General features: G+C 39.5%; 1 protein-coding gene across 1 annotated transcript in view; it reads left to right on the forward strand.

Moving 5' to 3' along the window:
* Positions 1-25,789, forward strand: part of SPAG17 (sperm associated antigen 17) — a gene marked incomplete at both ends in the record, with an annotated part of 111,743 nt that overhangs the window by 84,266 nt on the left and 1,688 nt on the right. Inside the window, 13 exons of the mRNA XM_080349735.1 lie at positions 93-220; positions 598-780; positions 3,215-3,328; positions 5,877-5,922; positions 8,503-8,605; positions 9,030-9,083; positions 12,444-12,546; positions 13,207-13,303; positions 14,549-14,644; positions 16,562-16,713; positions 17,184-17,353; positions 20,445-20,505; positions 21,725-21,859. Of these exons, the coding sequence (XP_080205861.1) occupies positions 93-220; positions 598-780; positions 3,215-3,328; positions 5,877-5,922; positions 8,503-8,605; positions 9,030-9,083; positions 12,444-12,546; positions 13,207-13,303; positions 14,549-14,644; positions 16,562-16,713; positions 17,184-17,353; positions 20,445-20,505; positions 21,725-21,859 (1,442 nt within the window). The remainder of the gene's footprint in view (positions 1-92; positions 221-597; positions 781-3,214; positions 3,329-5,876; positions 5,923-8,502; positions 8,606-9,029; positions 9,084-12,443; positions 12,547-13,206; positions 13,304-14,548; positions 14,645-16,561; positions 16,714-17,183; positions 17,354-20,444; positions 20,506-21,724; positions 21,860-25,789) is intronic.

Here is a 25,789-nt window from a genome sequence, read left to right on the forward strand (position 1 = left end):
CCTAGGTAAGTATATTTTTCTGGAGGTTTGAGACACTTGTCCATTATTTTTGGATTTGAACTGATTCTTCACAAAATGTGTCGTTGAACCAGGTGTTTTAAGTATTACTATCCTCCGCCCTTTGGCTGAAACCTCCCCCTGGGTAATGAACAAAGAACCAGAGAGTATTGTTCCTCCAAATCTTCAATCAAGGACCCGGGACACACTTTCTTCTCTTGAGGTATAATTGTTTCAAAACTGTCTTTTGCTGCTTAAGCAATAGTTGTTTGTCACAGGGGGGAAATGGAGCTCTAAGCAATGTGACATTGTTAAGTCTGGTTTAGTAAGCAGTCTAAGCCAGGGACAGACTGCATCAGGAAAATATGGTCACCTTGGGTTGCTTCTGTTCTCAGTAAGGTGATGCCAGATGAATTTTGCCAGATGAATTTTTAGAATGGATAAATTGTGCCCAAGAAACTACTGACTTTATTGTCTAGATCTATGATGCTATAAGGAGAGCCTGTGCTTTTCAGCTGAGATACATGTTGCTGATATCTGCATTTAGTCAGCAATATGAGTAACTTCTTGCTCTTTTTGCTTCTTCTTGTCTGTGTTCAGAGGATAATCACAGATCCCTCAGTCAGAACATGTAGTTGGAGGGGTCTCTGCATTGGACCCAGTGAGCCGACAAACTTGCCAGTGCCTGTGAGAAAATGTCCTAATAAACTGCAAATACGTCAGTTATTCCAGTATAAGCCACTCAGTGACGAACTAAGAGAAAAGCTGCAGCATTCCCTTAAGGTAGTACAATCACATTTATTCATTCTTCCAGTAAGCAACAGAGAACGGACAGATTAGGTGACATGAATCTGCAGTATATGGCTGAGACAAAAATTCTGCTACTTTTGAAAAACAATCAGTATTTCATATGTAGACAGGTGCTCTAAGAATAGTGTATTTCTGAAGCAGCTCACCTGTTTCTTGTGGAACCTACTTTTCTGTGCAAATATGTGGGATCCAGTCCAGTACACATCACATATAGTACACTAACAGTTTCCCTTCTGTCAATATTGATATCTGTTACTTTGCTTTTACTTTGCTTAGGGTTTATTTTCCTTCACAAAGCCTTAAAAACTTAAATCTGTGAAACTGTACAAGAATTGCTAACCCACCGTAGTTCTGCAGTTAACTTGGTCATCAGGTCACTGAGATTTACTCTAGTTTTGGTTTTGTATTTGTTTACATTAATCAGTACAGGACATTTTGACGTTCAAGTCTGAGTTCTGTCACTCTATCCATGTCTAGCAAATACTCATGTAGCCTTCTGACAAAGTGTGTGTCTGTCCCGCATGAGTGATTGGTTCATAACAAGGTGCAAGCTCGTACCTCATGTGCAGGTATTCTGAGATGGAATCTGAAAGTTCTGCAGTTGATCCTTGTCAGCAGCTTCGTAGTTCTCAGTTTTGGTATAAAACATTGATTTATTTAATTCGCATTGTGAGGACGCTCTTGGAAGATATTTTAGAGTTAAAAATTCATAATTACTTGCCAGTTAGAGAATGCCAAAATACATGTGTTCTATAATTTATTCATTTAACATATTTCAATGATGGCATTGCAGACTGAATTTGAAAGTTAACAGCATGAGAAATTTGAGAAGGCAGTAGCATGTTGTAGCCACTTGGATTTTTTGTTTCCTCACATTACATTTCAAAGAAGGCATGCTAGTAATAGAAAAACATGGACAGCTGTTCAGCCCTGGCATGTTTGGGTCATGCCAGTCTACCAGAATTAAATGTTACCCTTTTACAGTCTATGAATTTATAAAAAATATTCTTTAATTTACATACTGAGCTTTCAAAGGCAATGCTATAAAAATAATATTCCACACCAAAATCCCAAGGTAAGTCTTTCCATTGACCAAATTTGTTGTTCGCTTTTAGAGAAAGAACACCATTTGTTACATTGGGAAAGAAGAATTGCAATTATTGGCACTGGGAAAACATTTGGAATAATTGTGTTAATATGCAATGGAAACATCCTCATTGCTCATATATCAATATTTAATTAATGGATTTTTCCAGAAAGAGATATCTTAAATCTTTAGCCAAATACTCACTTTGTCAGAACTGAATTAAAATCTAGAGAAAAAGGTATTCTTCCTTTCTCCATCTCCTTTATGATTTAAGAGGTATAAAGGAATGAAAAAGAACTCAAACTGGAAACAGATTGCTTCTGCAAACCTTGTCTATTCATAAAGCTCAATAATGCATGTAGCTTTCTAGCAGAGTGGTGTGTTAGGACAACATTCTGTAAGGACCCTTTTTTCCATCCAACTGATCTTCTAAAGCATAAGGAAGTCTGGGAAAATAAAAGTGTTCTTTTCTGTAGCACTTAGTGGGATTCTGGCAAAGTAAGCATATTTCTAAAAACAGCTTCAGATTTTTTTCTGAACCTAATTTTTCCATTATGATGTTGTAAATTTCCCTTTCCCCGATAGGATATCGAACAGGAGGGAGGTACAAATCACAAACAGTGTTTGTTAGAACACCTTTTATTAGTTAAGCTGATCTTAATAATATAATTGATTATTATTACTGTCAGCTGTTTACTCAACACATTCCTTTATTCACCCACATTGTTTACTCAAACACTTGCACACTCGCTTGTTCTTGCCTGGCTGGTGCAACAATTGTGAGACCAAACCTACCTGCCTGCTCAGAAGCAGGGGTTAACACAGATGCACCAGGGGCATCTAGATAGCTGCTGCATGTGGTTCGTGTCACACAGCTCATTGTGGATGCTAACGTGTGTTCATGGCCCAGCAGAGATTCAGCAGACTCTTGATGTCCTTAGTGTATTAGTTCTTGCAGATTCAATTGGGTTGGGCTACGTGATCTCCAGAGGTCCCTTCCATCCCTAACCGTTCTATGATTCTGTGAATAGTCTTGCTGGTCTTCAGAGATGGTTATTCCTTGGTGAGCTTTCACCTGCTAGCTTCTCAGCATGTACTCCTCTCTTTGACCTGTTGGGCTTTTCAAAAACTCTTTCTCCATGCAGACCTTTAGATATCTGTGTAACCCATTCACAAAAATTCATAGAAGAGGCCTTTATGACACTGAGAAGCAGTGTATGTCCATTACTTCTACAAGGTCTTTTCTGTATACGTGTGCACCTTAAGTCTATGTCTGCAAAGAAAACACCTGCCTCTTGTTCTTTTTCATTGTTCCACCAGGAATATATAGACCACTTTTTAAAGCAGGAAAATGAACTGGAAGAGATAAATGTAAAAGAACCAAGAACAGAAGAAGAAAAGGAGAATGCTGCAAGTCTCCTTGAACTGGTTACAGTAAGAAAAATACAACTTTTAACTACTTTTTTTGCAACAAAACCACCGTATTGCATTGGAAGTGTCAACCTTAAAATACATCATTATCTGTTAATAAAATAGCAAATGTTAGGACAGCACAGTGCCAGCTCTGCTGTAGTTTAATGGTAAAGCAGAACCACACTCCGCATTCATTTGGGCTACTGAATGGCGCTATGGCCATTTTGGTGAAGCAATACTGAAAACAGATTCAGAGTTTGGCTCTTTGCAGTGATCCATTCCCAAACACACAGGCCAAAGTTACGGAAATGTGTATATCCCCCAACATTAGGATGAGAATGTTTCCAGTCTGTTGTCATTGCAGCTGGGAGAATTTTATTTCAACCACAGCCACCTCCATAATGAAACTTTAAACTCTGCTTTTGGGATAATCCAAAACCAGTCTGGAGCAATATTGTTATTACTGCTGAACAGCATGTATATTTTTGGAAAATGTGTTCTGCTGATTTGCAGAGCTAAATAGAGCATGAAAATAAAGGAGAGGGGAATAAGGAAAGGGAAAGGTGGGAAAATAGGGAAAGAGGGACTTAGGTTAGAGTCAGGAAACAGTGAGGTTAGTGAGAGATGAGTGGCAAAAAATCAGAGAAGTTCAAGCAGCAAAAGTGGGTGGGATGAATGAGAAAAACACTACTTGCATCTTGTATAAAAGGTGATTGATCAGTTTGCTCTATTTCAGGTATTTAAATAACTTGTTTCCTATGGCTTCCTTTAATTTGGTATCTTGCATGATGTGAATTCACACATTAGATGTTTTTCATACATACTCAGTTAAAAAATCTGGTGTTTGAAAAATGAGATCTAGACATGTTAGTTTAAATATTCACTAACAGATGATCTATCCACCTTTTGAAAGTGAGTGTATTCTAGCAAACAAACATCATCTTAGCCTTAGTGTCTGCCTTTTAAACCTTTTCTCAACATGCAAAAATGTTAGGTGTGAGGTCTTTCCAGTTTTAAATACTGTTAATTTCCTTTTCCTAGTTTTCTGGATAGATCTATAACTTTACTATTCTTTTTCTTTATAAGCTTAAAAAAAACATGTAATGCTAGAATTTGTCTCTGAACTTTTTAGCCAAGTTAGTATTTTCATTTGCTGAAACAAAAGCCTTTTTTATGTATTATAAGATTTTGTATATATTTTTGCTGTGTACCTTCAAGTGACATACAATTTTTAAAAAGGGTGGAGAAAAAAATATCCAGAAAAAAACCCCAAACAAATAAAAACGATAACCAAAAAAACCACAAACCAACCAAACAAAAGCAATAACGAATTAACAACCTTTCTGGAAAGAGGAACACAGAGAAGTGATCTGTCAGCAGCTCCATCTGCCTGTATACGAGGGTGATGGAGCACTAGAACAGGCTCCCCAGGGAGGTGTCACAGCCCCAAGCCTGACAGTGTTCAAGAAGACACTGGACAACGCCCTCAGACACATGGTGTGAACTGTGGGGTTGTCCTGTGCAGAGACAGGAGTTGGACTCAATGGTCCTTGTGGGTCCCTTGCAACTCAGGACATGCTATGATTCTATGACATTTATTTGCTTTGATGAGATTGAGGTGCTGAATCTCAAATGCTGCTCAGTTCCAATGGACTTTGCCAGTGACTACTGTTAGTTTTCCCAGCTACCCTGAGCACATTTCCAGGTACAGATTTCACAATGGATGACTATTTTCTGAGCAGTAGAGTCTCACTCTGGAGCTACTGTGACCCAGGAATGGGTGTCAAAAGTCTCCACTGTTCCCTAGCTCTGTTACAACTTAGGTTGCCTGGTCACAGGAACTCTGGTTTCCAATTAACTGCTTCATGTTCAGCATTAGAATAAAAGAAACAGCTTAGTTTAGAATCTGTTATCTCTCCAATACTTTACTGTAAACCAGCCACAAGAGAGCTCCTCAGTAATGAAGCCTACAAAATCCTAAACACATTTCCCATTTGATTTCTTTTTGTGGCTATGAGTTTAGATCTGGTTCAAATCCTTTGTAGAAGGATTTGAGTTTGATTATGAGCTGGTTTTAGTTGATTTAATAAACAGCAACCATATAACATACAAAGCCACCTGTGAAGCAGGTCATCAAGAAGAAAAAAAATACTTGTTTAGTCCAGGGAAATTGTACAGGCTCTTTCAAAAAGATGGACCCAATTTGAAATCACTATATCTCTGCAACCATGAACCGCTCATGAATGAAACTCTTACCACCGGTAATGGTGGTGCATAGAGTTCCAAATGATTACCACTAGATAACTAATTAAACAGTTTGTAAGTTTTAGAATAATTGTAACATATTGCCATCATGAAATATACTGCTTTGGAACAGGGTCCATCTTGTTGTAACACCCTGTGCTTCATTTCATTTTCTCCTAGCTCATATTTTTAAACACACTGAAATACCTCCATTCTAGTAGTCATATTCTCAGATAACACTTGTTTAGGAAAATCCTTTGATCGGGATGCTGATGTTGTAAGGTCTGTTTCTCATGTGGTCACAGTTATTCCTTCTTCATTGCAGTCCATCCCTAACTGGGAGAAGTCATCTGAAGACCTCAGTGCTAGCGGTAACAAAAATTCAATATCTATCTTTTAAAATTGTAAAATAACACAGTGAATTATAAAGTACTGTAGTATTATTTTTGAAGAAGGAACATAAAGGGGATTTCATCTATGTGCAATGTACATACTTTTGTCTCTTCTATTCTGAGTATGATTCTCACAGGTAACTAGAACTAAAAACTACTGCCTGTGTTTAGGCATGTGTATTTCTCATTTTGACCCACATCTCCAAACATATGAAGTTTTTCCAGGTATAACAACTATGATACCAGTTAGTCAGTTTTGGACTCATATCAACATTTCAGCCGAGTATTCAAAGCAACTGGATAAGTCCTGGGTGTTTATTATATTTGAAAATCTGATCTCAAATGATAGTGTGTTCTGGTTCCATTGGTTGCATCAACCTTGCCTGAGGGAAAAGTTGGAACACTGTATTAGTTTTCCCTTGTGAATTTCCCTTGTGAATTCCCTAACCCTAACCCAAACACATAACCCTAAATGCTAACCCTAAACCCTAACACATAACCCTAAACCCTAACCCTAACCCTAAACCCTAACCTTAATTGCCTCTCTACCAGTTAGTCAGTTTTGGACAAGTATCAACATTTCAGCCGAGTTTTCAAAGCAACTGGATAAGTCCTGGGTGTTTATTATATTTGAAAATCTGATCTCAAATGATCGTGTGTTTTGGTTGCATCAACCTTGCCTGGGGGAAAAGATGGAACACTGTATTAGTTTTCCCTTGTGAATTTCCCTTGTGAATTCCCTAACCCTAACAATAACCCTAACCCTAAGCCTAGCCCATAACCGTAACCTGAACCCTAAACCCTAACCCTAACCCTATCCATAAACCATAACCCTAACCCCAACCCATAATCCCAACCTGTAACCCTAACCCTAACCCTAAACCCTAACTCTAAACCCTACCCCTAACCCTAAATCCTAACTCCTAACCCTAAACCCTAACCCCTAATCCTAACCCTAAACTCTACTCCTAACCCCTAAACCCTAACCTGAAACCCTTGCCTGAGGGAAAAGATGGAACAGTGTATTAGTTTTCCCTTGTGAATTTCCCTTGTGAATTCCCTAACCCTAACCCTAGCCCTAAACCCTAACCCTAACCCTAAAACCTAACCCTAAACCCTAGCCCCAAACCCTAACCCTAACACATAACCCTAACCCTAAACCCTAAGCCCTAACCCAAACTCCTAACACTAACCCTAACCCCTAACCCTAAACCCTAACCCTAACCCTAATTGCCTCTCTACCAGTTAGTCAGTTTTGGACAAGTATCAACATTTCAGCCGAGTTTTCAAAGCAACTGGATAAGTCCTGGGTGTTTATTATATTTGAAAATCTGATCTCAAATGATCGTGTGTTTTGGTTCCATCAGTCTTGCCTGGGGGAAAAGATGGAACACTGTATTAGTTTTCCCTTGTGAATTTCTGTTAAAGTTTTTATTAGATATTTGTTAACATTTATTAATATTTTCAATAGGTAGAAATAAAATGAACATTTTAATTTCTTTTAAAATTCCATCAGCCTTTCCCATAGAAAAAGCCACAGAATTCAGTCCCATATTTTTCTGCCCTTCCCACTGTGTGAAGTTTATTTCCACTTGTTAAAAAAAGCACAATACCAAATGTACATTGAAACTGCTGTGACAAATGCTTGCTACACAGTTCCTAATTAAAAAAAAAAAAATTAAAATGAAGGTGTACTTGTAAGATACCATTGCTAATTAAAAAGTGAGAAAGATAAGCTCTTTAAGAGAAGCAAAAAAAGAAAGAATGGGAAAATAGAAATACATTTTATGTTGAAAAAACTGTCACAGAAATACCCCTAGTTTGCAATACATAATTCTTGAAACACTGAAAGATGTCATAATCAAATAAGATCATATCTCAAACCTCTCTCCTGTCTCCCAAGTTTTGCAACAGAAATTTTTTTTCAACCAAGAAAATTTCATTGTACTCACAGTTGAGGTGTAAGCAACACATTTTACAGAAGATGTCAGAGGACAGTGAAAGTCTTTAGTCAAGCCCCAAAGCTGGTCACCTATGGAAAGACCAGCTTTTCTCCATTATACATGTTAAACTAGTAGGTCCTTCCATGAGAATGTTGATTATGGCTCCTTCACAGCCCTGATTAAGCACAACCTAAGTAAGTTAAAAGTATTATAATAAAGGTCCCTGAAAGCCCATATTATTTTGTATAGCTGGAGATAGAGACACAGAATGTTGCTCCCCAGTCAGAAAGTGGCTGAATACCAGGAACTTTTTATATTCATGGGAATTTGATTTGTATCTTGAAATCACATAAAAATATTTCAGAAAACACAGGGCGGGGGTATAAATGTAATCTGCTTCTGGTTCTTTCTTACCTTGAATAGAATTAATTTCCTACCTGTTAGTGTTCTGAACTTGATTTTGGAATGAACTTCTGTCTTTCCTTTTCCTTTACACTATTAAAGAATCCATAGGTTTTCATCAAGTGACACAAAGATGCATTAAAAATATATCTTTGTTTATTATTCATTACACTTAGCAGAACATGCACATTTAATAATACTTCTTATCTTACAGCTCACATAACTGAGCTCTATGAACAAGCAGTGGTGTCTCCTCGCCTGTATCACACAGAAAAGTCAATCATTAACCAAGGAGAGAACCAACAGCAGAGTTTCAGGTAGGATGGACCAATGAGAACTGATGCCGATGTAAATAACAGGCATGGAAACGTACTTTACTGACTGTCATTATGGACTGGGACCCAGATCTCTAGATCCATAGCACAATGTTTTACCAGCTTTTACTATGATTATTTTGCCCTTCTGTACCTCTTTTTCCCTAGCTCAAAGGTAGTTTAAAGTTCATTTGAAAAGGATTTTTAAGGTTTCTTTCATTTAATTATATAATAAAAATGCAGATATGAGCAAGCAATTTTGTGCAAACCATGCAAGTCCAAGTCAGGAGTCAGCTGAGATGTTAACATACTGTCATAAAAAGCATTTTCTTTCCAGGGTTATCTTGTAAATATTTTTATGCTTAGAGACCATCATGCTATTTTTATCATTTTCACTACTTTTTTTTTTTCTTTCCCAATTGTTCAGCCCAGAAGGAGTAGCACCAGCATCCAGGTGGCAGAGCAGACAAGAAGAGCACAGGTAATAGTATTAGTAGGACAGAAAGTTATTTATTTTATGAGGCAATTGAAGCTTGCTTTTGGAAAGACTGTTACTGATTTCACCAAGTCTTGGGTAATGGTTTCAATGGGGTGTTCTCTGCAACAGAAATGCTGGATGGATGGTTTAACTGTCATTTTTTTCAAAATCTAGTAGTGTTGCTGTTAACTTCTGCTATTCAAAACAAGGCTAAAGTCAGAAGTGTTCTGTTTCCTGGTTCTGTCACCAGCATGGAAAATATTAATATTTTCAAATGCTGATGCTTTAGATTAAAATTCAGGTATTCCACAAATCCCAGGTAATTTTTCAAATAGAACCCCAGACCCATGTCTATCACATGGTGGTGCTTCAAAGCTTCTCCAGGCAAAACAGTCCCACCTCCCTTAGTCTCTTCTTATATGAAAGATCCTCCAAGCCCTTAATCATCTTTGGGTCCCTTCTCTGGACTCACTTCTTTAAGTCTATGTCTTTCAATGTATCAGTGAACCCAGAATCTGACACAGCACTCCACATGTGGTGTCAGTAGTGCCAAGTGGAGGTGGTTCACCTCCCTGCCTCCTTGGGCCTGCTGACAACACTCCTCATGCAGCCCAGGATTCTGCTGGTCTTTGCCAGAAGGGTGCACTGTTGTTTCATGTTCAATTTAGTGTCTACCAAGACTCCTAAATCCTTCTCTGTAGAGCTACTTTCCAGCAGTGGACAGGGTGACATAAGTCCCCCATGAGGGGTGGATATCATGAACGTGAAGCTTCTTCCAGTTGTCTCAAGAAAGCCACTTCTTCTTCCTGTCTATAGCAGACACCCACAGCAATGTCATCCATATTAGTGTGCCCACTAATGCTAACCTATAAGCTCTCAGGGGGCTCATCACCCATCTCCAGGGTGCTTTCCAGCTGTTCTCTTACAAACAGGTCAGCTTCCTCTCCTCTTGTTCTTGGCTTGCCCTTTGTAAAGTGCTTGTATCCATCCACACAGCACTCCATTCGTGTGAGCTATCCTTCTACACTTCTCCTATAAGTGCACATGGACTTCTAATTCCTCCAGTTTGTTACCTGTGCTGCCTGCAGTAGTGTACAGGCATTTCAGAGAGGCACCCAGCTGTGCCAATTGCCCATAAAGGGTCTGAAAGCATCCTACAGGCATGTATTTATTTACATGCACATGCTTGGTGTGACCCCACTTCAGCCCTGTTTCATTGATTGTGATGTCCCTTATGTTCACATCACCCCAGGCCATTTGTTTGCCTACCATGTCCACGCTCCCTCACTTGATTGTTGAGGCTTCTCTCCCTTCCCATTTCATTGTGGAGTGCTCTATAAAAGGCAGGATACACTCGTGGTTTACACCCTGGAAAGGCATAAGCATTTCTGAAGACATTTTAGAAGCTAAAACATGTAGACAGTGAGTAAACTCATTATCTTTAAGAAGACCATTAAGATTAGGGTCATCTTAAAAAATCAATGCCTTAATAAAGCACACCCCATTTTGTCACATTTGAACATCCTACTTTGGGAATTACCCATATCTCAGTTTCCTGTTTGTAAAGTATTTCTCATGGGAGTTCTGAGGCAGGTGCTACAATCTTCAGATTAGAATTGCTTTTACAGGAGGAAATGTGTGTTCATGTGTGTATGTGTATAAACATAAAAAAATTTTTATAAGACTGAAAGTTGTATTTAAGGCTGACCCTCAATTTTAATTCTAATCTCCCTTTACTTCACTTGCTTTAAAGTTTTTAAAAAATTTCCCTTTATCTCCCACTGGTGAGTTGTGATGCTGTTTGATGAATTCAAGAGAAAAATCTATAGAGTTGCTCTGAAACAGCATATATTGCTAAAAATGTACATTTCACAATGAGACAGATGAAGTTTCAGGAGAATTTCTGCCCAGATGTAAATCAAAAGTCACTGGATTTCAATCTGTAGATATGGTAATTCACAAAAGCATTTTAAAAAATATGAGTAATCTCAAAGCCACTATTAATTGAGGGAAAAATATGGGTTTTAGAAAGTAAATTTACAGAATATTATTCTATAGTGATACATAATTATATTGCTGCATTATATAATTCTCTAGTACCACACAAAAACTTCTTATTAAAGCATTGTACACTAAAACCATTATCATTTGCAGTTCTAGAAGAAAGGGCTTTAAGAATCTGAGTGAATGACAAATTCCTCAGTGTAATTCAAGCATGACTGTTTAAATTTGAAGAATTAAAAATATGCATTTAATTTATGTTGAAATAGAAAACTTGATATGTGAACTAGAATCAACATAGAGAAAGCTATCAGTTACATACATTCATTCACAACAAACTTAAAATAATTATATTGACAGCTCTTTAGGTCATTCACTATTTCTTAGACTAAACAGTAACTTGAAATGGTGATGAACTACTACTATGATCAGAAACTTGCTTTTTCTTTCTTTTTTTTTGTGAAAGGTTAAATAGCAAAGAAAACCAAGTTCTTTTCCATACTACTTCTTAAAATTACTTTCCAACTGACTTGCAAGATAAAAACAACTTTCATAATTTCAGATTTATACAGCATTTTACACTAGTTTGCATACTATTTAAAGAATTTCTTCTTATATATATCTCTGAGTAGCCAGCACCCAAGAACATAACGTGCAATTCTAGCTTTAAAGTCAGTGTCAAAACTCTCAATATGATTAATACTGATAATTTCATAGATTATATTAGACCCTGCAAGCCAGTGAAACTATAGTAGTATAAATCTGGGTTAATTCAAGCTGAAAAGATAACTGGTTTTTGCTCTGGTGAATCTTAACTTCTGAAGTTTTAACAGCTTTTTCTGCGCATCCACAAAGCCATCAAGGTTTTCTGTGATAAAAGAAGGAAATTAGATTAATTTTGTATTATGAATTTTAGCACTGCATCTGAAATACTTATTCTTACATTTAAATGTTTGTTGGAAGGCTGGAAAGACATTATTGGCAGTCTTAGACATGTTCCACAAGATTTAGAGAACTAGACCATGATTTGAGGAGGAGCTCTTCATAGCAGCCAACCCACTGCTCCTATGTCAGCCCCTCCATATATTATCATATCATATCATATCAATCATAATCTATCATATCATATCCTCTATATCGGAGGAGGACATTGTCTGTGCATGCCAGACCAGCCTGTTCTTGATCTATCACTGAGAAAATCGGCCATGACAAGCCTTATCATTCAATGTGATTAAACAGAAAAAAAAGTGCCACTTGCCTTTATCACTTCCTCAATGTTTTAAACATAACACTGGAAAACAGGGTGAACTCAGTTATAATGTTCTTTTCTTTCTTTTCCCTACCAACAATGTTAAAACCTAGGAAAGAACTTGATGAAGGAAAGAAGTGCTTAATGGCAATAAGAAACAAGATAATTCCTCCATATTTTGAATCGGAATTCGTCAGGGAGTGTTTTCCAGAAAAGGTAATGTAGCTGAAAACTGGACAAATTTCTGTTAGGCCATGTAGTTTCTGCCATACTCCCACAAAGACAGTTGCAGGTTTACATCTCAGCCTCAATTTATCTCAAGAAACCACTACAGAGGACAGTCATGGCAGAAATGATAATGGGAATTGTATGCCCTTGTCAAAAGTAACATATCTTGGAGAGGGTATATGTTTATTGAGCACAAACTCTGTAGATTCTTTACATAAACTCTGGAGAGAGCCTGATTCAGAGCAGATGCTGAACCTTGGATTTTTTTACTTACCCCTCAAAAACATCTCTCTGCTAACTAAAGAGGGAATCAGAAAGACTAACCTTCCTGGGTTAAAGGTGGCCTTAGGAAATTTTCCTGTTGTAATTTCACCTGATAAATGCTGTAAGTGCCTAAAGCATACTCAAAACTGTACTTCAGAATCTGATGTATAATTATATATATATATATATATATATATATATATATATATATTTAGTTAACACTTTGGTTCTGCTTCTTTGTTTCCTTTGCACCTCTTTTCTTTTCCTTTTCTCTTCCCTTCCCTTTCCCGTTTTTTCTTCACAGAGGGGAGGGAGTGGTGTCTACTTTTTTTTTTCCAAGTGTTTAGCTGGGACACCTAAGCCATCTTTTTTACTTTTCTCTAGTGTCCTGATGTGGAAGCACTGTCTATGAAACTTCCTCCAGTTCAAAAAAAAGAAAGTGGGAATTTCCCTCTAGAGATGGTAAAAAAAAGCAGTACAGGTAATTTGAGCTCTTCTGTCTGGTAACATTTTAGTATCTTCTTCGTTGTTTTATCCACTTGTCTCATTTTATATTGCAGTTAAATTTAAGATTGTATTATCTGACTCCATGTATTCCCAGTCATTTTGGCTCCTAAACTACTTGGACCACAGTGGCTGTATCTATTCTGATATATAGAACATGCCCAGCAGCGTTGGACATTGAGGCCCACCAATATGGAGTAGGCTGTGTAAATTCAGTCTCCCAAAACAAGATGGCCTTTTACCAGGCCAAAACTTGTATACCTGAGAGTGGCTTTGGAGAGACTTCTGGGTGGCACAGTCAACATCATGCCAGTGTTCTAACAATTTAACATTGTAGATTATCATGTTTCAGCATCTGGGAATGTTCCTGTTTAATCCACTAATATAAATGTGGTCTATGAAACTTCTATGCTTAGTGTGTTAAAGGAGCCTTTGCAGACATCACTGCATGTGGAAGCACCATAGGCTATGAATGAGGGGTGGCTGGACACAAAATGGTTGAGAAAAACTTAAATAAACAGTAATTAGAGGTGGATGAGTAAGAACCAAGAAGGCCAAGTTTGGAAAAGGACTAGTATGACTGTAGGAGAAAAACTAGGAATTCTGAAACTCAATGGTAAGGAAGGCAGCTTGGGGACTGGGGCAAAAGCAATGTGGAATGGGAAACAAGCAGGTTAAGGATAGTTTGGAGGATGCAGGAGGAAAGCAGCAAATAGATTATGGGAAGCAGTGAAAGTGAACCATCATCTTATTTTTGAGCTTTATAGCACTGAGAGGAATACTTCAGTTGTGTTTGAAAAGCAGCCCTGACTACTAAAATCACATAGCAAGATTAAGTCATACACAGGAAAGAATCGTGTCAGGAAAAGAGTCCTCCATGTGGCTTTATCAGGCCCCCACTAATTCTCATATTTCCTCATCATATTGCAATCACCAAAAGACCTGTGTTGGATTGTCTATTAGCCCTTCATGGCTTGTTGCTCCCTTATCCAGAGAACAAGAAATGACTAGTCACAAGGTTGGCATTTTTGATCCCTGTTGCCCAGCAGAGCAAAATGTCACATGCAGAATTAACCTAACCTCTCATGGCTATGGAGACAGCTTTCAAAGGCTGTCTAAATTAAAGTGCCAAAGACTTTGTGATTTTTTTTTTCATGTGTTTATTAAAATTATTATGATCATGAAAAACACTTATCACAGTATTCCATTATTTTCCCTTCAGATGAATGTCTCAATACCATGGGTGATCCCCCACCTTCACCTGGCCTTCTGCTGCAGGCACATTCAAAACAAAATGAAGGTTCTAGCAGCACAACAGGTAAAGTTGCCTTCCAGAATGTAGTTTGGAGCAGGTTATTATCTATCTTCGTATAACTTTTGACAAAATATTTACAAGAGAAATTTAAGTCCATCTATCTCTGTTCAGCATTCTGAATAAATCTGAATGCAAGGCTGGCAGAAAGGGAGAGAGGTATAAAACTAATGTCAGAGATTCCCTCCTTTGCCCTAGGAAGCTGCTGTAACAACACTGGGATGATGGGGAAGGTAGAACTGCAGCCTAAGCCAAGAAGTAATTCCTCTACTAAAAAAATTTGCGCAAGAATTTTTCCTGTTCATTAAGGCCTGTGACAGAAGACTCTAGAATAGAGTTTGCTGTGGTTAAACGGTCTTTGCCATTTAAACATGCACGTTCAGTTTTGCTTTCCCTTGCTGTGTATACTGTTGTTCACTCTGTTCATGCATCTTCTTGTGGTGACAGCTTTGGGTAATCACCACTGGAGAGCCACCAGTCTGCTTTAATTAGCCCCAACATTTGGCTGTCACATAATGCTGCACCAGCTGAGCTTTGGCAGTGCATGCTTGCAGAATCCATCCTTGCATTCCATAGAGCTTCCATTCTCCTTTCCTTTCCACACATACTGGTACTGTTTCTTAGTAGCTGGGCTCTGCAAGAGCTGTTGCCTTCAAACTTGCTGAATTTCCTCTGTTATATATGCATAATCCACAGACCTCAGGGCAGATGTACTAATCTGTACTTCCAGAGCCACACGGTAGGTGACAAAAGGAACGGCAGCTTGGTAGGGGGAAGGGTGAGTGAAGCGATGCCAAAAGTACATCAACTTCTAATGCCAAAGCATTCATTTTGCTTACCTTTGGGCAAAACAAGAAATGCTACTGGTTCTTCCATAATGTGCATGCTTAGCTTCTTTTTCTTTTTAATAAGCTCTGGGCCATTCGCTGTGTACGTGGGAAGCCCCTCTCTACCACCTGCATTTCTGTTGTCTAGAAACAAGAGGGGGAATCTAGAGGAGATACTCTTCTCAAATAGCATTTCTGCCTCCTCACAATGATTAACTGACCAGACTCAGTGTTCCAGCTGGACGGTGCCTGCAGTCCAAACTCAGAAAAAACTAATTCTCTTCAGTACAAAATATTGATCTAGATGTTGACCTCTAGTGAGAAGACAGCCACAATTGTCTTGTGTTTTCCCTTCAGAAGTTATCAGACTTTACAGTAAGCTAATGTGTCTTAGATCTAAATACAGCTTCTTTTGCTTGACAGGCTAAGTTGCTCTGGCCATCCCTGTGTTCAGTCTATCTACATTATACAGTGGAGCACATTTGAAAGATGACAAGGTAGCTAAGGCCATCTTAAGCCCAAAATCAGCAGCATATAGGTCATCCATATGAATGAATTGTTGCATTCAAGAGAATAAATCCTGCTTAGAGACAGGTTCCCAGTCAGTTGTGCTGGCAGAGCAGTACTGCTTTGGTGTCTGGACCAGAATTTGTTGTTAAATTAACATACAGATTTGACTTGACCAGCCTGGGTGTTTCTGCAGAACTGATCATTGTGCAGTGCAGGCGTGCCTTTGCAATGGCAATGTCCTCAATTTTTATTTTAGTGCTTGGAGTTTTGTACCTCCTCTTCTGTTTTTAATCACTTTCATAGGTCTTTATATCTTCGTTGTGAGTTCCCACCAAGGTGCTTCCAACTAGTTTTAATACTTACAGTACTGCTTTATTTACTAATTACATTTTAATTACTCACTACTATTAGGGGGTTTCTTAATGCCTTTCTTGACATCTTAAATAAAAATGATACCAATTCTTCTGTTCTTGTGCTAATCAAATGCTTTCATGGAACATAAAAGTCTTGCCTGAACAAGAACTTCAGGATTAGGCTGAATATAATGCTTCATTTTTCATTATTTTGAAAAATCTTTCCTTCCCAGACCTAAACAAGGCTGCAAGATCACAGGAAACACCCTTACAACCTAAAGTTCAGAGTCTGCTGGTGAATGCTGCAGGACAGCCAAGAAAAGAGAAAGTGAAATTACCATCATCCCTTCAGGGGAGAAAACCAAACTCCATACCAAACAAAAGGGTAAAACAACATCTTTTTTGTTGATATTAGTATCCTCTCTTTCGTAGGAAATATGCCTTCTAGAGCAATACCGTAAGGTATTTTGGATCTGTTTACTGAAACAATAGCAGTTGCAATTTATGTATAACTTTACTGGCAATTGTAAAAGTACCTTTCCTCTCAACTGCTAGGACAAACTCATCTGCCAAAAGCATAGTTCTGTACCAGGCACCCACATGAAAGCTCTGATTTCCAGAAGAGCAGAACTTCCCGCATGCCCCCTGAGGCATCCCAATGGCTTAACATGTCTGAAAACTCAAACCAGTATAAATAGTTGAAGTGCTTCTTCAGTTTTTACTCAAATTAGGATGTCTTTTTGTAGTTTTTCAGAATTAGTAGACAGAGGACAACTGTAGGTTAAGTAGCTCTGAATGTAACTCGATGGCCACCAACTCTCTCTGTTGTCTAATATTTTAATTCTGTTTGCAAAGACAGAGGATCCTGTGGCAGGAAAGGTCAACACATCTTCTCTTGCAACAACAAAACAGCGTCTTAGTGGCTTCCACCTCATTCCACTCAGAGTGGATTTTGGAGTACTAAAGGAAGGCTGCACCTATGCGGTGACTGTGATCCTGAAGAATGTTGGTGTGGACTTCTTAAGGTTAGTTTGAATTCTTAGTACCTTGGTTAACTGTCCAAATGTGCATTTCTTGTTAATTGTCAAGCTGATCTGATTAATATGAGGTAACAAATAGTTTTTTTATATTTGGAATCTTTTGATAATGACTGACTGGATATAGGAGAGAATATTAGAAATACTTTAGAATTATTTGCATATTAGTATTATTAGGAAGATAGAAAGCAGTAAAGAACAGCAGGTCCTGTATGCAGAGTCCTGGCCCATCACAGATTATCTACTGGTTCCTACTGAACTTCTCAGGTTCAGGGACCAAGGTCTTTCATGGTAACCAGTATTACATTTGGCTTTGGGAAATAGGCACAGCCGTATTCAGGCAGCCACGTCTTTAGCTGCACTGAAAAACAGCTTCAGTGGTGACACTGGGAACAAGCAGAGGATGAGGATAAAATAAAGCATTTATTTATGCCCACATTTCCCTTACTGAGTGTCACCCCTGTCAGCGTGTGGGACAGGATAGCACCACACTGTGTTCCAGTGTGGTGAGCATGAGTAAGTCCATTTCAAGGGCTACAGTCCAGCAGATCGGCTCTTGCACTGCATGACAAATCATGAGAAATTATCAGATTCACCCATCTGCAGTTTAGAGGATATACAAATACAAAAAGAAAATGCTTGTGACTGCTCTTCTGTGCTAGAATTCCCCTTTTGAGTCACATATGTTCACTCAGTCACTCCTGCACCAGCACAGTTCCAGTGGTTTGACTTTAGCAGTATTCAGGCAGATGTGCTTATGACGCCTGTTCTCTCAGGTGCCATACATGTGACAGAAAAGAAGGCAAAGGATATTCCTCCCACTCAGCTTGCTCAGCTGCATTTGCTGTGCTATATGTACCTTGCTTTTTAGCTTAAAGAAGAACCTGCAATAACGGTCTCTTTGTCCTTAAAACTTCTGGGCTTACATCTAAGGTTTGACACTTCAAAATAGCTTCATTTGAATGGTTATAACCCACCAGATGGTTTCAAGAATTGCAGTACTTGGTGGGAGGCTTTCATTTCAAATGGCTCAAAAGCCCCAAAGCCAAACCCAAGCTTTTCAAAACCCTGTGTTCTAAGATAGCTATTCCCACCAAAGTTTTCCATTGTCAGCTTCTCAGTCCCACCTATCCTCAATTAATACCTGCAGCTGGAGATGCTGAGTTTATTTAGCAATTAACTGAAAGCTGCTATTTAGCCAGTCTCATCCATTTGTGACCCAGGCTTGAACCACTGCTGTTAAATGGGCCTTTTTTGTGCTAGACCCACAAATCCCAGGAGAGGGAGGCTAACTGAAAACATGGAAATAAACATCCTACTGTCATGTTGGTCTAGGTCATTCAAAAGCTGGTTCCTCTTCTTAGCACTGGTGATAAATAGTGTTTGTCTTTTCCTCCAACATTAGCACTGGTTAAGGAAAACAGTAAGGAGGGCATTATCCATTCTTGGGCTTGAGTGTGCAAGTCTCAGGGCTATGATGTGCTGCAGCTTCTGGCTGCTGTTTCTTCACACTTCACGTGAGCAAGCACCTGCCAAACCTCCCTTTTCTGGCTGCAGGTGACCTAGACTGATGTCCTCTTAAAAAGAGAGTTGAGAGAGGCGTCGCAGTGACACTACCTTGGCAGTCACAGCATCTCTTTACTCTGGTACAACAGTGCTGGAATGAAATAAACATTTATGTCTGACATTTGTTGTTGTTCCTCCTGGGTAGCTAATTTTCATCAAAAAAGAAGCTCACAGGAGAGTCAAGTTGGCTGGGATGATCATGATCTCTTGCCAGTACTCAGACAACTAGACACCTTAGAAATCTGTTCAAGACCAGTTGAGAGACTGCTGTACAGGTCCTTCCATCAGGGTGGATGGCAGAGATTATTTTTTTAATCGGCCTAGTTAGATATGGCCTCAAAGAGACTTTTTTTTTCATTTAATGCACATTTAAGCATCATGGTACATGCCATGATAAATCAGCAGATCACATACCAACATCCTAGAGCTCCAGCTGTGCACCTAACTTTTTTTTTTTTTTCCCCCTCATGCCAGGGCACTGTATGTAAGGAAAATACCACCAGGATTCTGATAAATCCAGATTATCTTTTAAGCCCTTTACTGGATGCTTTGAGAGGAGACCTAAGTGACTAGCTGCTGAATGACAGGAGAACATGCTGAGGGCAGGTTTAGCCCCAACAGTGGGCAATTCTGAGATGTGTCTGGTATGTGTCTTCCAAACCGTCCACACCATAGCCTGAACTTCTTGGAACGTCTTGACAAAGATTGAATCCAGTTTCTCATGACAGACAGCACTCCAGAGAAAGCAGAGTTTTCTGGCAGCCAGTTTGTAATTCTACCAGAGCTTTCCATAAGATGGAGCCATATACCAGGAGTGTGTCTTCTACTGCTTGTATTTTAACAGCTTGTGGTGCAAGTACCTGCTGGTAACTGTTCTTCAGGTGGAAATGAAAATCACAGGATTAAGTCCAAAGCCATGCAAAAGTTGAAGTCATAGCTGCTCTCATGATCTTTAGAGATCTTAACAGTGTGCACAAAAGGACTGCACAGATGTGAAATGATCAGTGAGAAATGAAGAAGTGAAACTACTATTAGTGGATACTGTCAAATTAAAGATTATTTACTCAAAATTTATACCAGTATCATGCCTTCTGCAATAGAATAATATCAAAGGACATAAAATAAAAATTGTGAAGGACTTCTGGGTCTGCAACCCACAAGTGTTTGCCAGGAAGATGTAATTTGTACTTCAGTTCCTTTTCTGTATGCAGGCTTAGAATGCTGATGTTTCACAGTATATTGTAAGGACCAGGCAGTGTAACAAGCTGTTCGGAGACTTACTTTGGTCTATTAATCTGCTATTTGGGGTTTTTTTGCTAGAAACTGGAGCCTTGTCTAGAACCCCAGGAATACCGCTGTAGCCCAGGTTGTACATTGTGACAGGAAGGATGAGCTACAATATTCTGCTATTGTTTGCACAAGCAGAGGAAGAGCGGGGAGCCTGCTTCCCAGCAAGGCCTTCTGCCTGCCTGAAACAGTTTCTGCTAAACTGATTCTCTTCTCTTTCCGACAGGTTTCGGGTGAAGCAACCACCTCCGCACACGGGACTGAGAGTGATGTACGCACCAGGACCTGTAGGTTACGCAGATGATCTTTCAGGGTTTTTTTTTTTTTGCTAGATGCAGCTGGCCCTCAGGCCATCTAGGGGCCCTTTCACACCAGCTGTCTGGGAATAGAGCTGGCAGGGTACATGATTTGTTTAAAATTATTTGAAGAGATACTGCCTTCTGCCAAGCACTCCGTGCACTCTGAGTCTCAGAGCCTGTGCCAGAATGCAAAGGGATAAATGTTCAGTGGAAAGCAGCAGGTCAAGCACTGAGGTTAAAGATAGTTTGTTTGAAGCAAACTCTGTTACTGAGTGTTCCCATTGTTAAGGATAGTTGTTATATCTGCTCTGTCTTACACCTAGAATTTTTCTTCTGTCCTGACATCTTCGAGAGTTGAAGCTTCAGCTATTTCTTCTCCTGCTTGCAATATTCTCCACCTTAAGTCTTTTATCTAGAAGAGTACCATAGCACATGAAATTGTCCCATTAAGTAGGAAGCTTTTGTGTTTTCTGCTGTTGTTCAGTCTCTCTTCACCTGCATGTACTATCTGAATAAATATTGTGCTGGCCAGTATCCCCACAGCATCCAGGTAATACCAGGCAATATCCTTGCCAATGCTTTTACAGGCACAAAATCCAGAAGCAATAACTTGTGCAAGGAGGCAGTGCCAGGATGCAAGTTAAACATCCTAGTCCAGAGCCCCAGCCACAACTCAGTACTTAAAACAGCTGGAATAATTTCCATTTTCTTTCCCTCTCCACACATCCATGCCTTTTGTATCTCCCTTTTCTCGCTGCCTCTATGTTCTTTTTAGAATAAGATAGAGGTTTTCAGTTGGAAGAGACCTACAACAATCATCTAGTCAAACTGCTTGACAGCTTCAGGGTTGACCAAAAGTGAAAGCATGTTATTGAAGGCATTGTCCAAATGCCTCTTAAACACTGACACATGGGGCATTGTTTTCATTTCTCTTCCAGCTGCCCAATTCCCCTTTTCCCTCTGGAACCTAAAAGGAAATTTAAGGGGCAAAAATGCAAACACCCGGCAGTTTTCTTTCAAACCACAACGTGAAGAGACTGTTTTGTACAGGTCCCTCTAGTGAAACAGATACTGGGTAACTGGCAAGCACAATCATGCCTTTAATTTAATCAGACAATGCAGAACAAGAACCAGCTGCAAGCACTGCTAGAGGGGACTGTGTCTGAAACATGCACCTTACCTTTGAGCAATACTCTGTCTCTCCTAGGTGGCAGCAGGCTTGCAGGTGGAACTGGAGATACAGATTTTTGCCATGGTAATTGAAAGAGAGGATACCGGTGGCCTTGAAGAAATTTCCCATGATATTGAAATATTAACAGAAACAGAGACTCTTCTCCTGCCTGTGAGAGCAAATATCCTTTGTTGTCTTACTTCCCACACACACCTTCTAGTACCAGCCCTGGGGACTGTCCACCAGTCATGAGCTTCATTTCCAGTGCAGGCTGCTGAGGTAGCAAGCTTTACTGTCCTTTTCAGAAACACACAAATGATGTTTTCAAAAGCATGACAAATTTAGGATTCTGACCGCAAAAGCCATTTACATGAGAGTAACGAGGTTTTGAAAAGCGGGGAAAGACAAAGTGGTAAAGTCAGAAAGATAAAGCTTTTAAAAAACAAATTAAAATAATAGGCACTCTTTCCCAGCATTCCCAATGGAAATCCTTTATAACATTTTTGAACCTATAGTAGCATCTGATGGTACAGCCTCATAGACAACAAAAGCATGTATCATCCTGGATACTAAACGGACAAATGAGACACATCCTGTGTCAGCAGAGACACAAGCACAAATGCCATCAGAAATCAGCCCAGTGTGGGTTCAGTGGGCTTTTCAGTTGTTTAATTGAGGACAGAGGTAGAGTAAAAGAAAATGGCAAAGTCAAGAACTATTATTTCTATTTCCCTTGTGCTCCAGAAACCACAATTATTTTTTAGATAAAATTACAAGCTAATTTTTAAGGGCGAGTTCACAAGAAAGGGTGAAGTTCTGTTTGACTTTTAATCAAATTTACACTTAAAAGTCTGGGAGGTCTTCTGGAAACCTATAAAAGAAATAGCAAGACAAGATACATCCAAACATGCCAGAAGCTCCACTCCTGGTAAGGGCCACCCTTACCAAATACAGGGGAACCTCAGGGTCCTCTGAGACTGACCAGAGTACTAGCTAACAGCAACTCCACTGAGGCTTTATATACTCTGGAAGTAACATTGAAACTCCCCAAATTTATTTCATGGTGACCCAAAGAAGACTTTCATGCCCGTTGTTGTGGAGCTGAGCTAGACAGGACTGGTGGCATAGCAGCACAAACCAGCTCCTGCTCTGTTCCCACTCACCCAGTCCTCAGACACACACTTGCAGACCAGTCTCCAAAACATGTGCCCTTCCCCAATATTTTACCTGGTCTTTGATCTTTGAGCTGTGGGCAGCAGTGCAGATTCAAGTTTGTTTCACAGCCTTATTTCCAGAATTCATTCCAGCCCCTACACATCTTTAGTTACATAAATGCACAGAAATGTTCAGATTCTTAACACAATATTCCACCTGTGTTAACCAATGACATCTATGAGTGCCGGCCACAAGGATACCCCCAGGGTGGGGTGGCAGCAACAGTCCGGGCAGTTCCTACAAGCACCAAGACACAGTTCCGGATTACATTACCCCGAAAGCTTTCTAGTTAATGTAAGTACCGGATGCAGTGATACCAGCTAAATTAAAGTACAGTTGTTTTACCTCCTCTTGGCTTCTTATCCACACCATCAAACCTCATGTAACTGACAGCAAAGCTGTCATGCACATGTCACCCAGACATGACAACCTGAGACAAGAAAAGGGAAGCACTGGATTACATTAACCAAAGGACTCACTGCAAAAGATTTACAGATTACTACAACCACTCAGCTCAGTGGAGGCACCCACAGCAGAGCTTCCCCAGTCCTGTACCAAATCCTTCACTTAACTGTCTCCACATTAAACAAGTCATTGAGCCTCCAGGCAGTAGGAGGCTGGATTTATTGCAGTTAAGCCCTAATAAATCAGCCTCTCTTTAACACTCTTCACTTTCTAAAACCAAGTCTTACTGCTGACCCTTTGACACTGACAGTAAGTTTAATAAGGGACAGGAGCCTTACAGATGGAGCAACCATAACATGACAAGTTCAAGCACACACAACCCTGTGCATGCGTTATTTCATGCAGCACATTTCTCTACCCTTACAGAATCAGACTCTATATGGCGAGTGGATATGTGTTCCCTGCCAACAAAAAAGCCTTATTGGGAATTTCTCCTCAAACCACTAGCCAACATGTTTGACATCTGGCTGCTGTTTCATCTCACCCACATCAACTCAGATGCTCTACAGTACAATCAATGGTGATAGTTCATAAACAGGAACCCTATGGATGTTTCTTCTCAGCTCAAGAGTCCCCATTTGCCTCATATGTGTAACACTGACATAATCTTTTTCTTTCAACTTCAACATCTGTAAGTCTGTCATGTTATCTAACAAGTCAGTAAAGAAATCCCAGCTGTATCTCATTTCCTCTCCTGTGGAGAAAAAGTGACCACATCAGTCAGTTCTCAAAAGAAGCACAGCAAAGACATGTACCTCTGACTGCTGCATCTGCTCTAGGATTGTCCAGAGTACTTCAAACATAGCTGGTTTTCCTGTTTAAACATCTTCTTACCTTTTCCACTGTGGAATTTTACCCTCAGAGTAACAGCCAATTATAGTCTAGAAGAACAGAGAATTTAATGCCTTCCAGCTTAGGGGCTTACAGCCCGGAGCTCATCAGTGAAGACAAATTAGGCAAACTTCTCCCACCTTCTGTTGAGCTGAAAAAGAAGTACTCACACAGTTCACGTTTCAGTGAGACACCACACTGCCCCAACTCAGTCCACTACAGTCCCTGAACTACGATGTGGCTATTGGATCATCTCTGTACACTGGGTATACACCAGTCTGGTGTGGTGGTGGTGTTGTTTTTCCTGGCAAGTCTTAAGTCCTGGAAATTCTTATCAGTGACATCTATTAAAAGCTCTGGGTGGAGAGACATTAACCACATGGCATTCTACTCCTAGGAGACTAATCCAGCTAATCATGGGCACTGCTTTCCTAGTTGCCATGGCCATCATCACACCTCCCTTCTGTTCTGACAGTGTCTTTCTGTGAATTGATAATTGCTACCAAAGCTGGCTATAGCCACCCCAGGCTACCCAAGCAACTGTACCAAATGCTTCTTCAAACATTCCTCCCCACAAAATCTCCTGGACTCAAAACCATGTCCATCACAATTACATGAAGGAACTCCGGACTAGTTGGTCTAAAAATCACTAAACATTAAACGCTGACTCCTAAGTTAAATCCTCCACATGGTTAAATAGTCTTGTTCAGCCATCCAAAACAGAAATAGTTAAGTCTTTGCAGAAGCATGGGACAACCTTCCCAGGTGATTATCACCAGAGCAAATATGATTCTCTGGAGTGAGACCTAGAAATGTCCCTGCAATATTAAATTGATCACAAATTTGCCATACCTCCCAGTAAAGACCAACAAGCAAAAATCACTGATGAAGCATCACCTGACCCAATTTAGTCATATCTCATTTACATTTTCTTAGTTATTTCTCATTTATATATAAAACATTTCACAAAGATTCTCTTAATACTGTATAGAGAGCTGCCAATGAAAAGCCTTCAGTATTCCTAAATTGACTGCCCATCCTGAACTCATGGTCATTTTTATTCCACTCAATTTGCAAAATAAAAACAAACTCCTTTTCTAATTGAAGCCCATGTGAGAACCTTTTCTCACATTGTTCCCTTCCAACAGCAAGAGTAGAGGCCAGTTCTACAGAAGCCAGTCTGTGGCAATCACTGTGCTCACACAACACTTGCAAAGAATCTGGACAGAATTACTGGGTTTGTTTCAACAACTGTACAAAGGTAGAGCTGGGGTTTGATTTTTTCCTTTGCTTTCATGTTAATTTTCTCTCTTGCACTACAGGTCAGAGCCCTAAAAGAATAAGATGAAGATCAGCAATCCTGAAATACCTGACTTTTAGTCCAATGTTATGGAAACATCCGAATGTAGACTTTTTCATTTATCTAATCAGATTAACATGAATAAATATTTTTTCTGTCCCCTATTAATGGAAAGGGTGGTCCAAAAGTTGCACAGCCTTCTGACATGGCTGTCTGAAATGCAAACAGTGGAAAGGTTACTGTATTTCAACCCTGCTGTCTGATACTCTGCACTTCAGGAGAGTGCTGAA

The sequence above is a fragment of the Nesoenas mayeri genome (assembly GCF_963082525.1).
Source record: "Nesoenas mayeri genome assembly, chromosome: 1".
NCBI classification, from domain to species: domain Eukaryota; kingdom Metazoa; phylum Chordata; class Aves; order Columbiformes; family Columbidae; genus Nesoenas; species Nesoenas mayeri.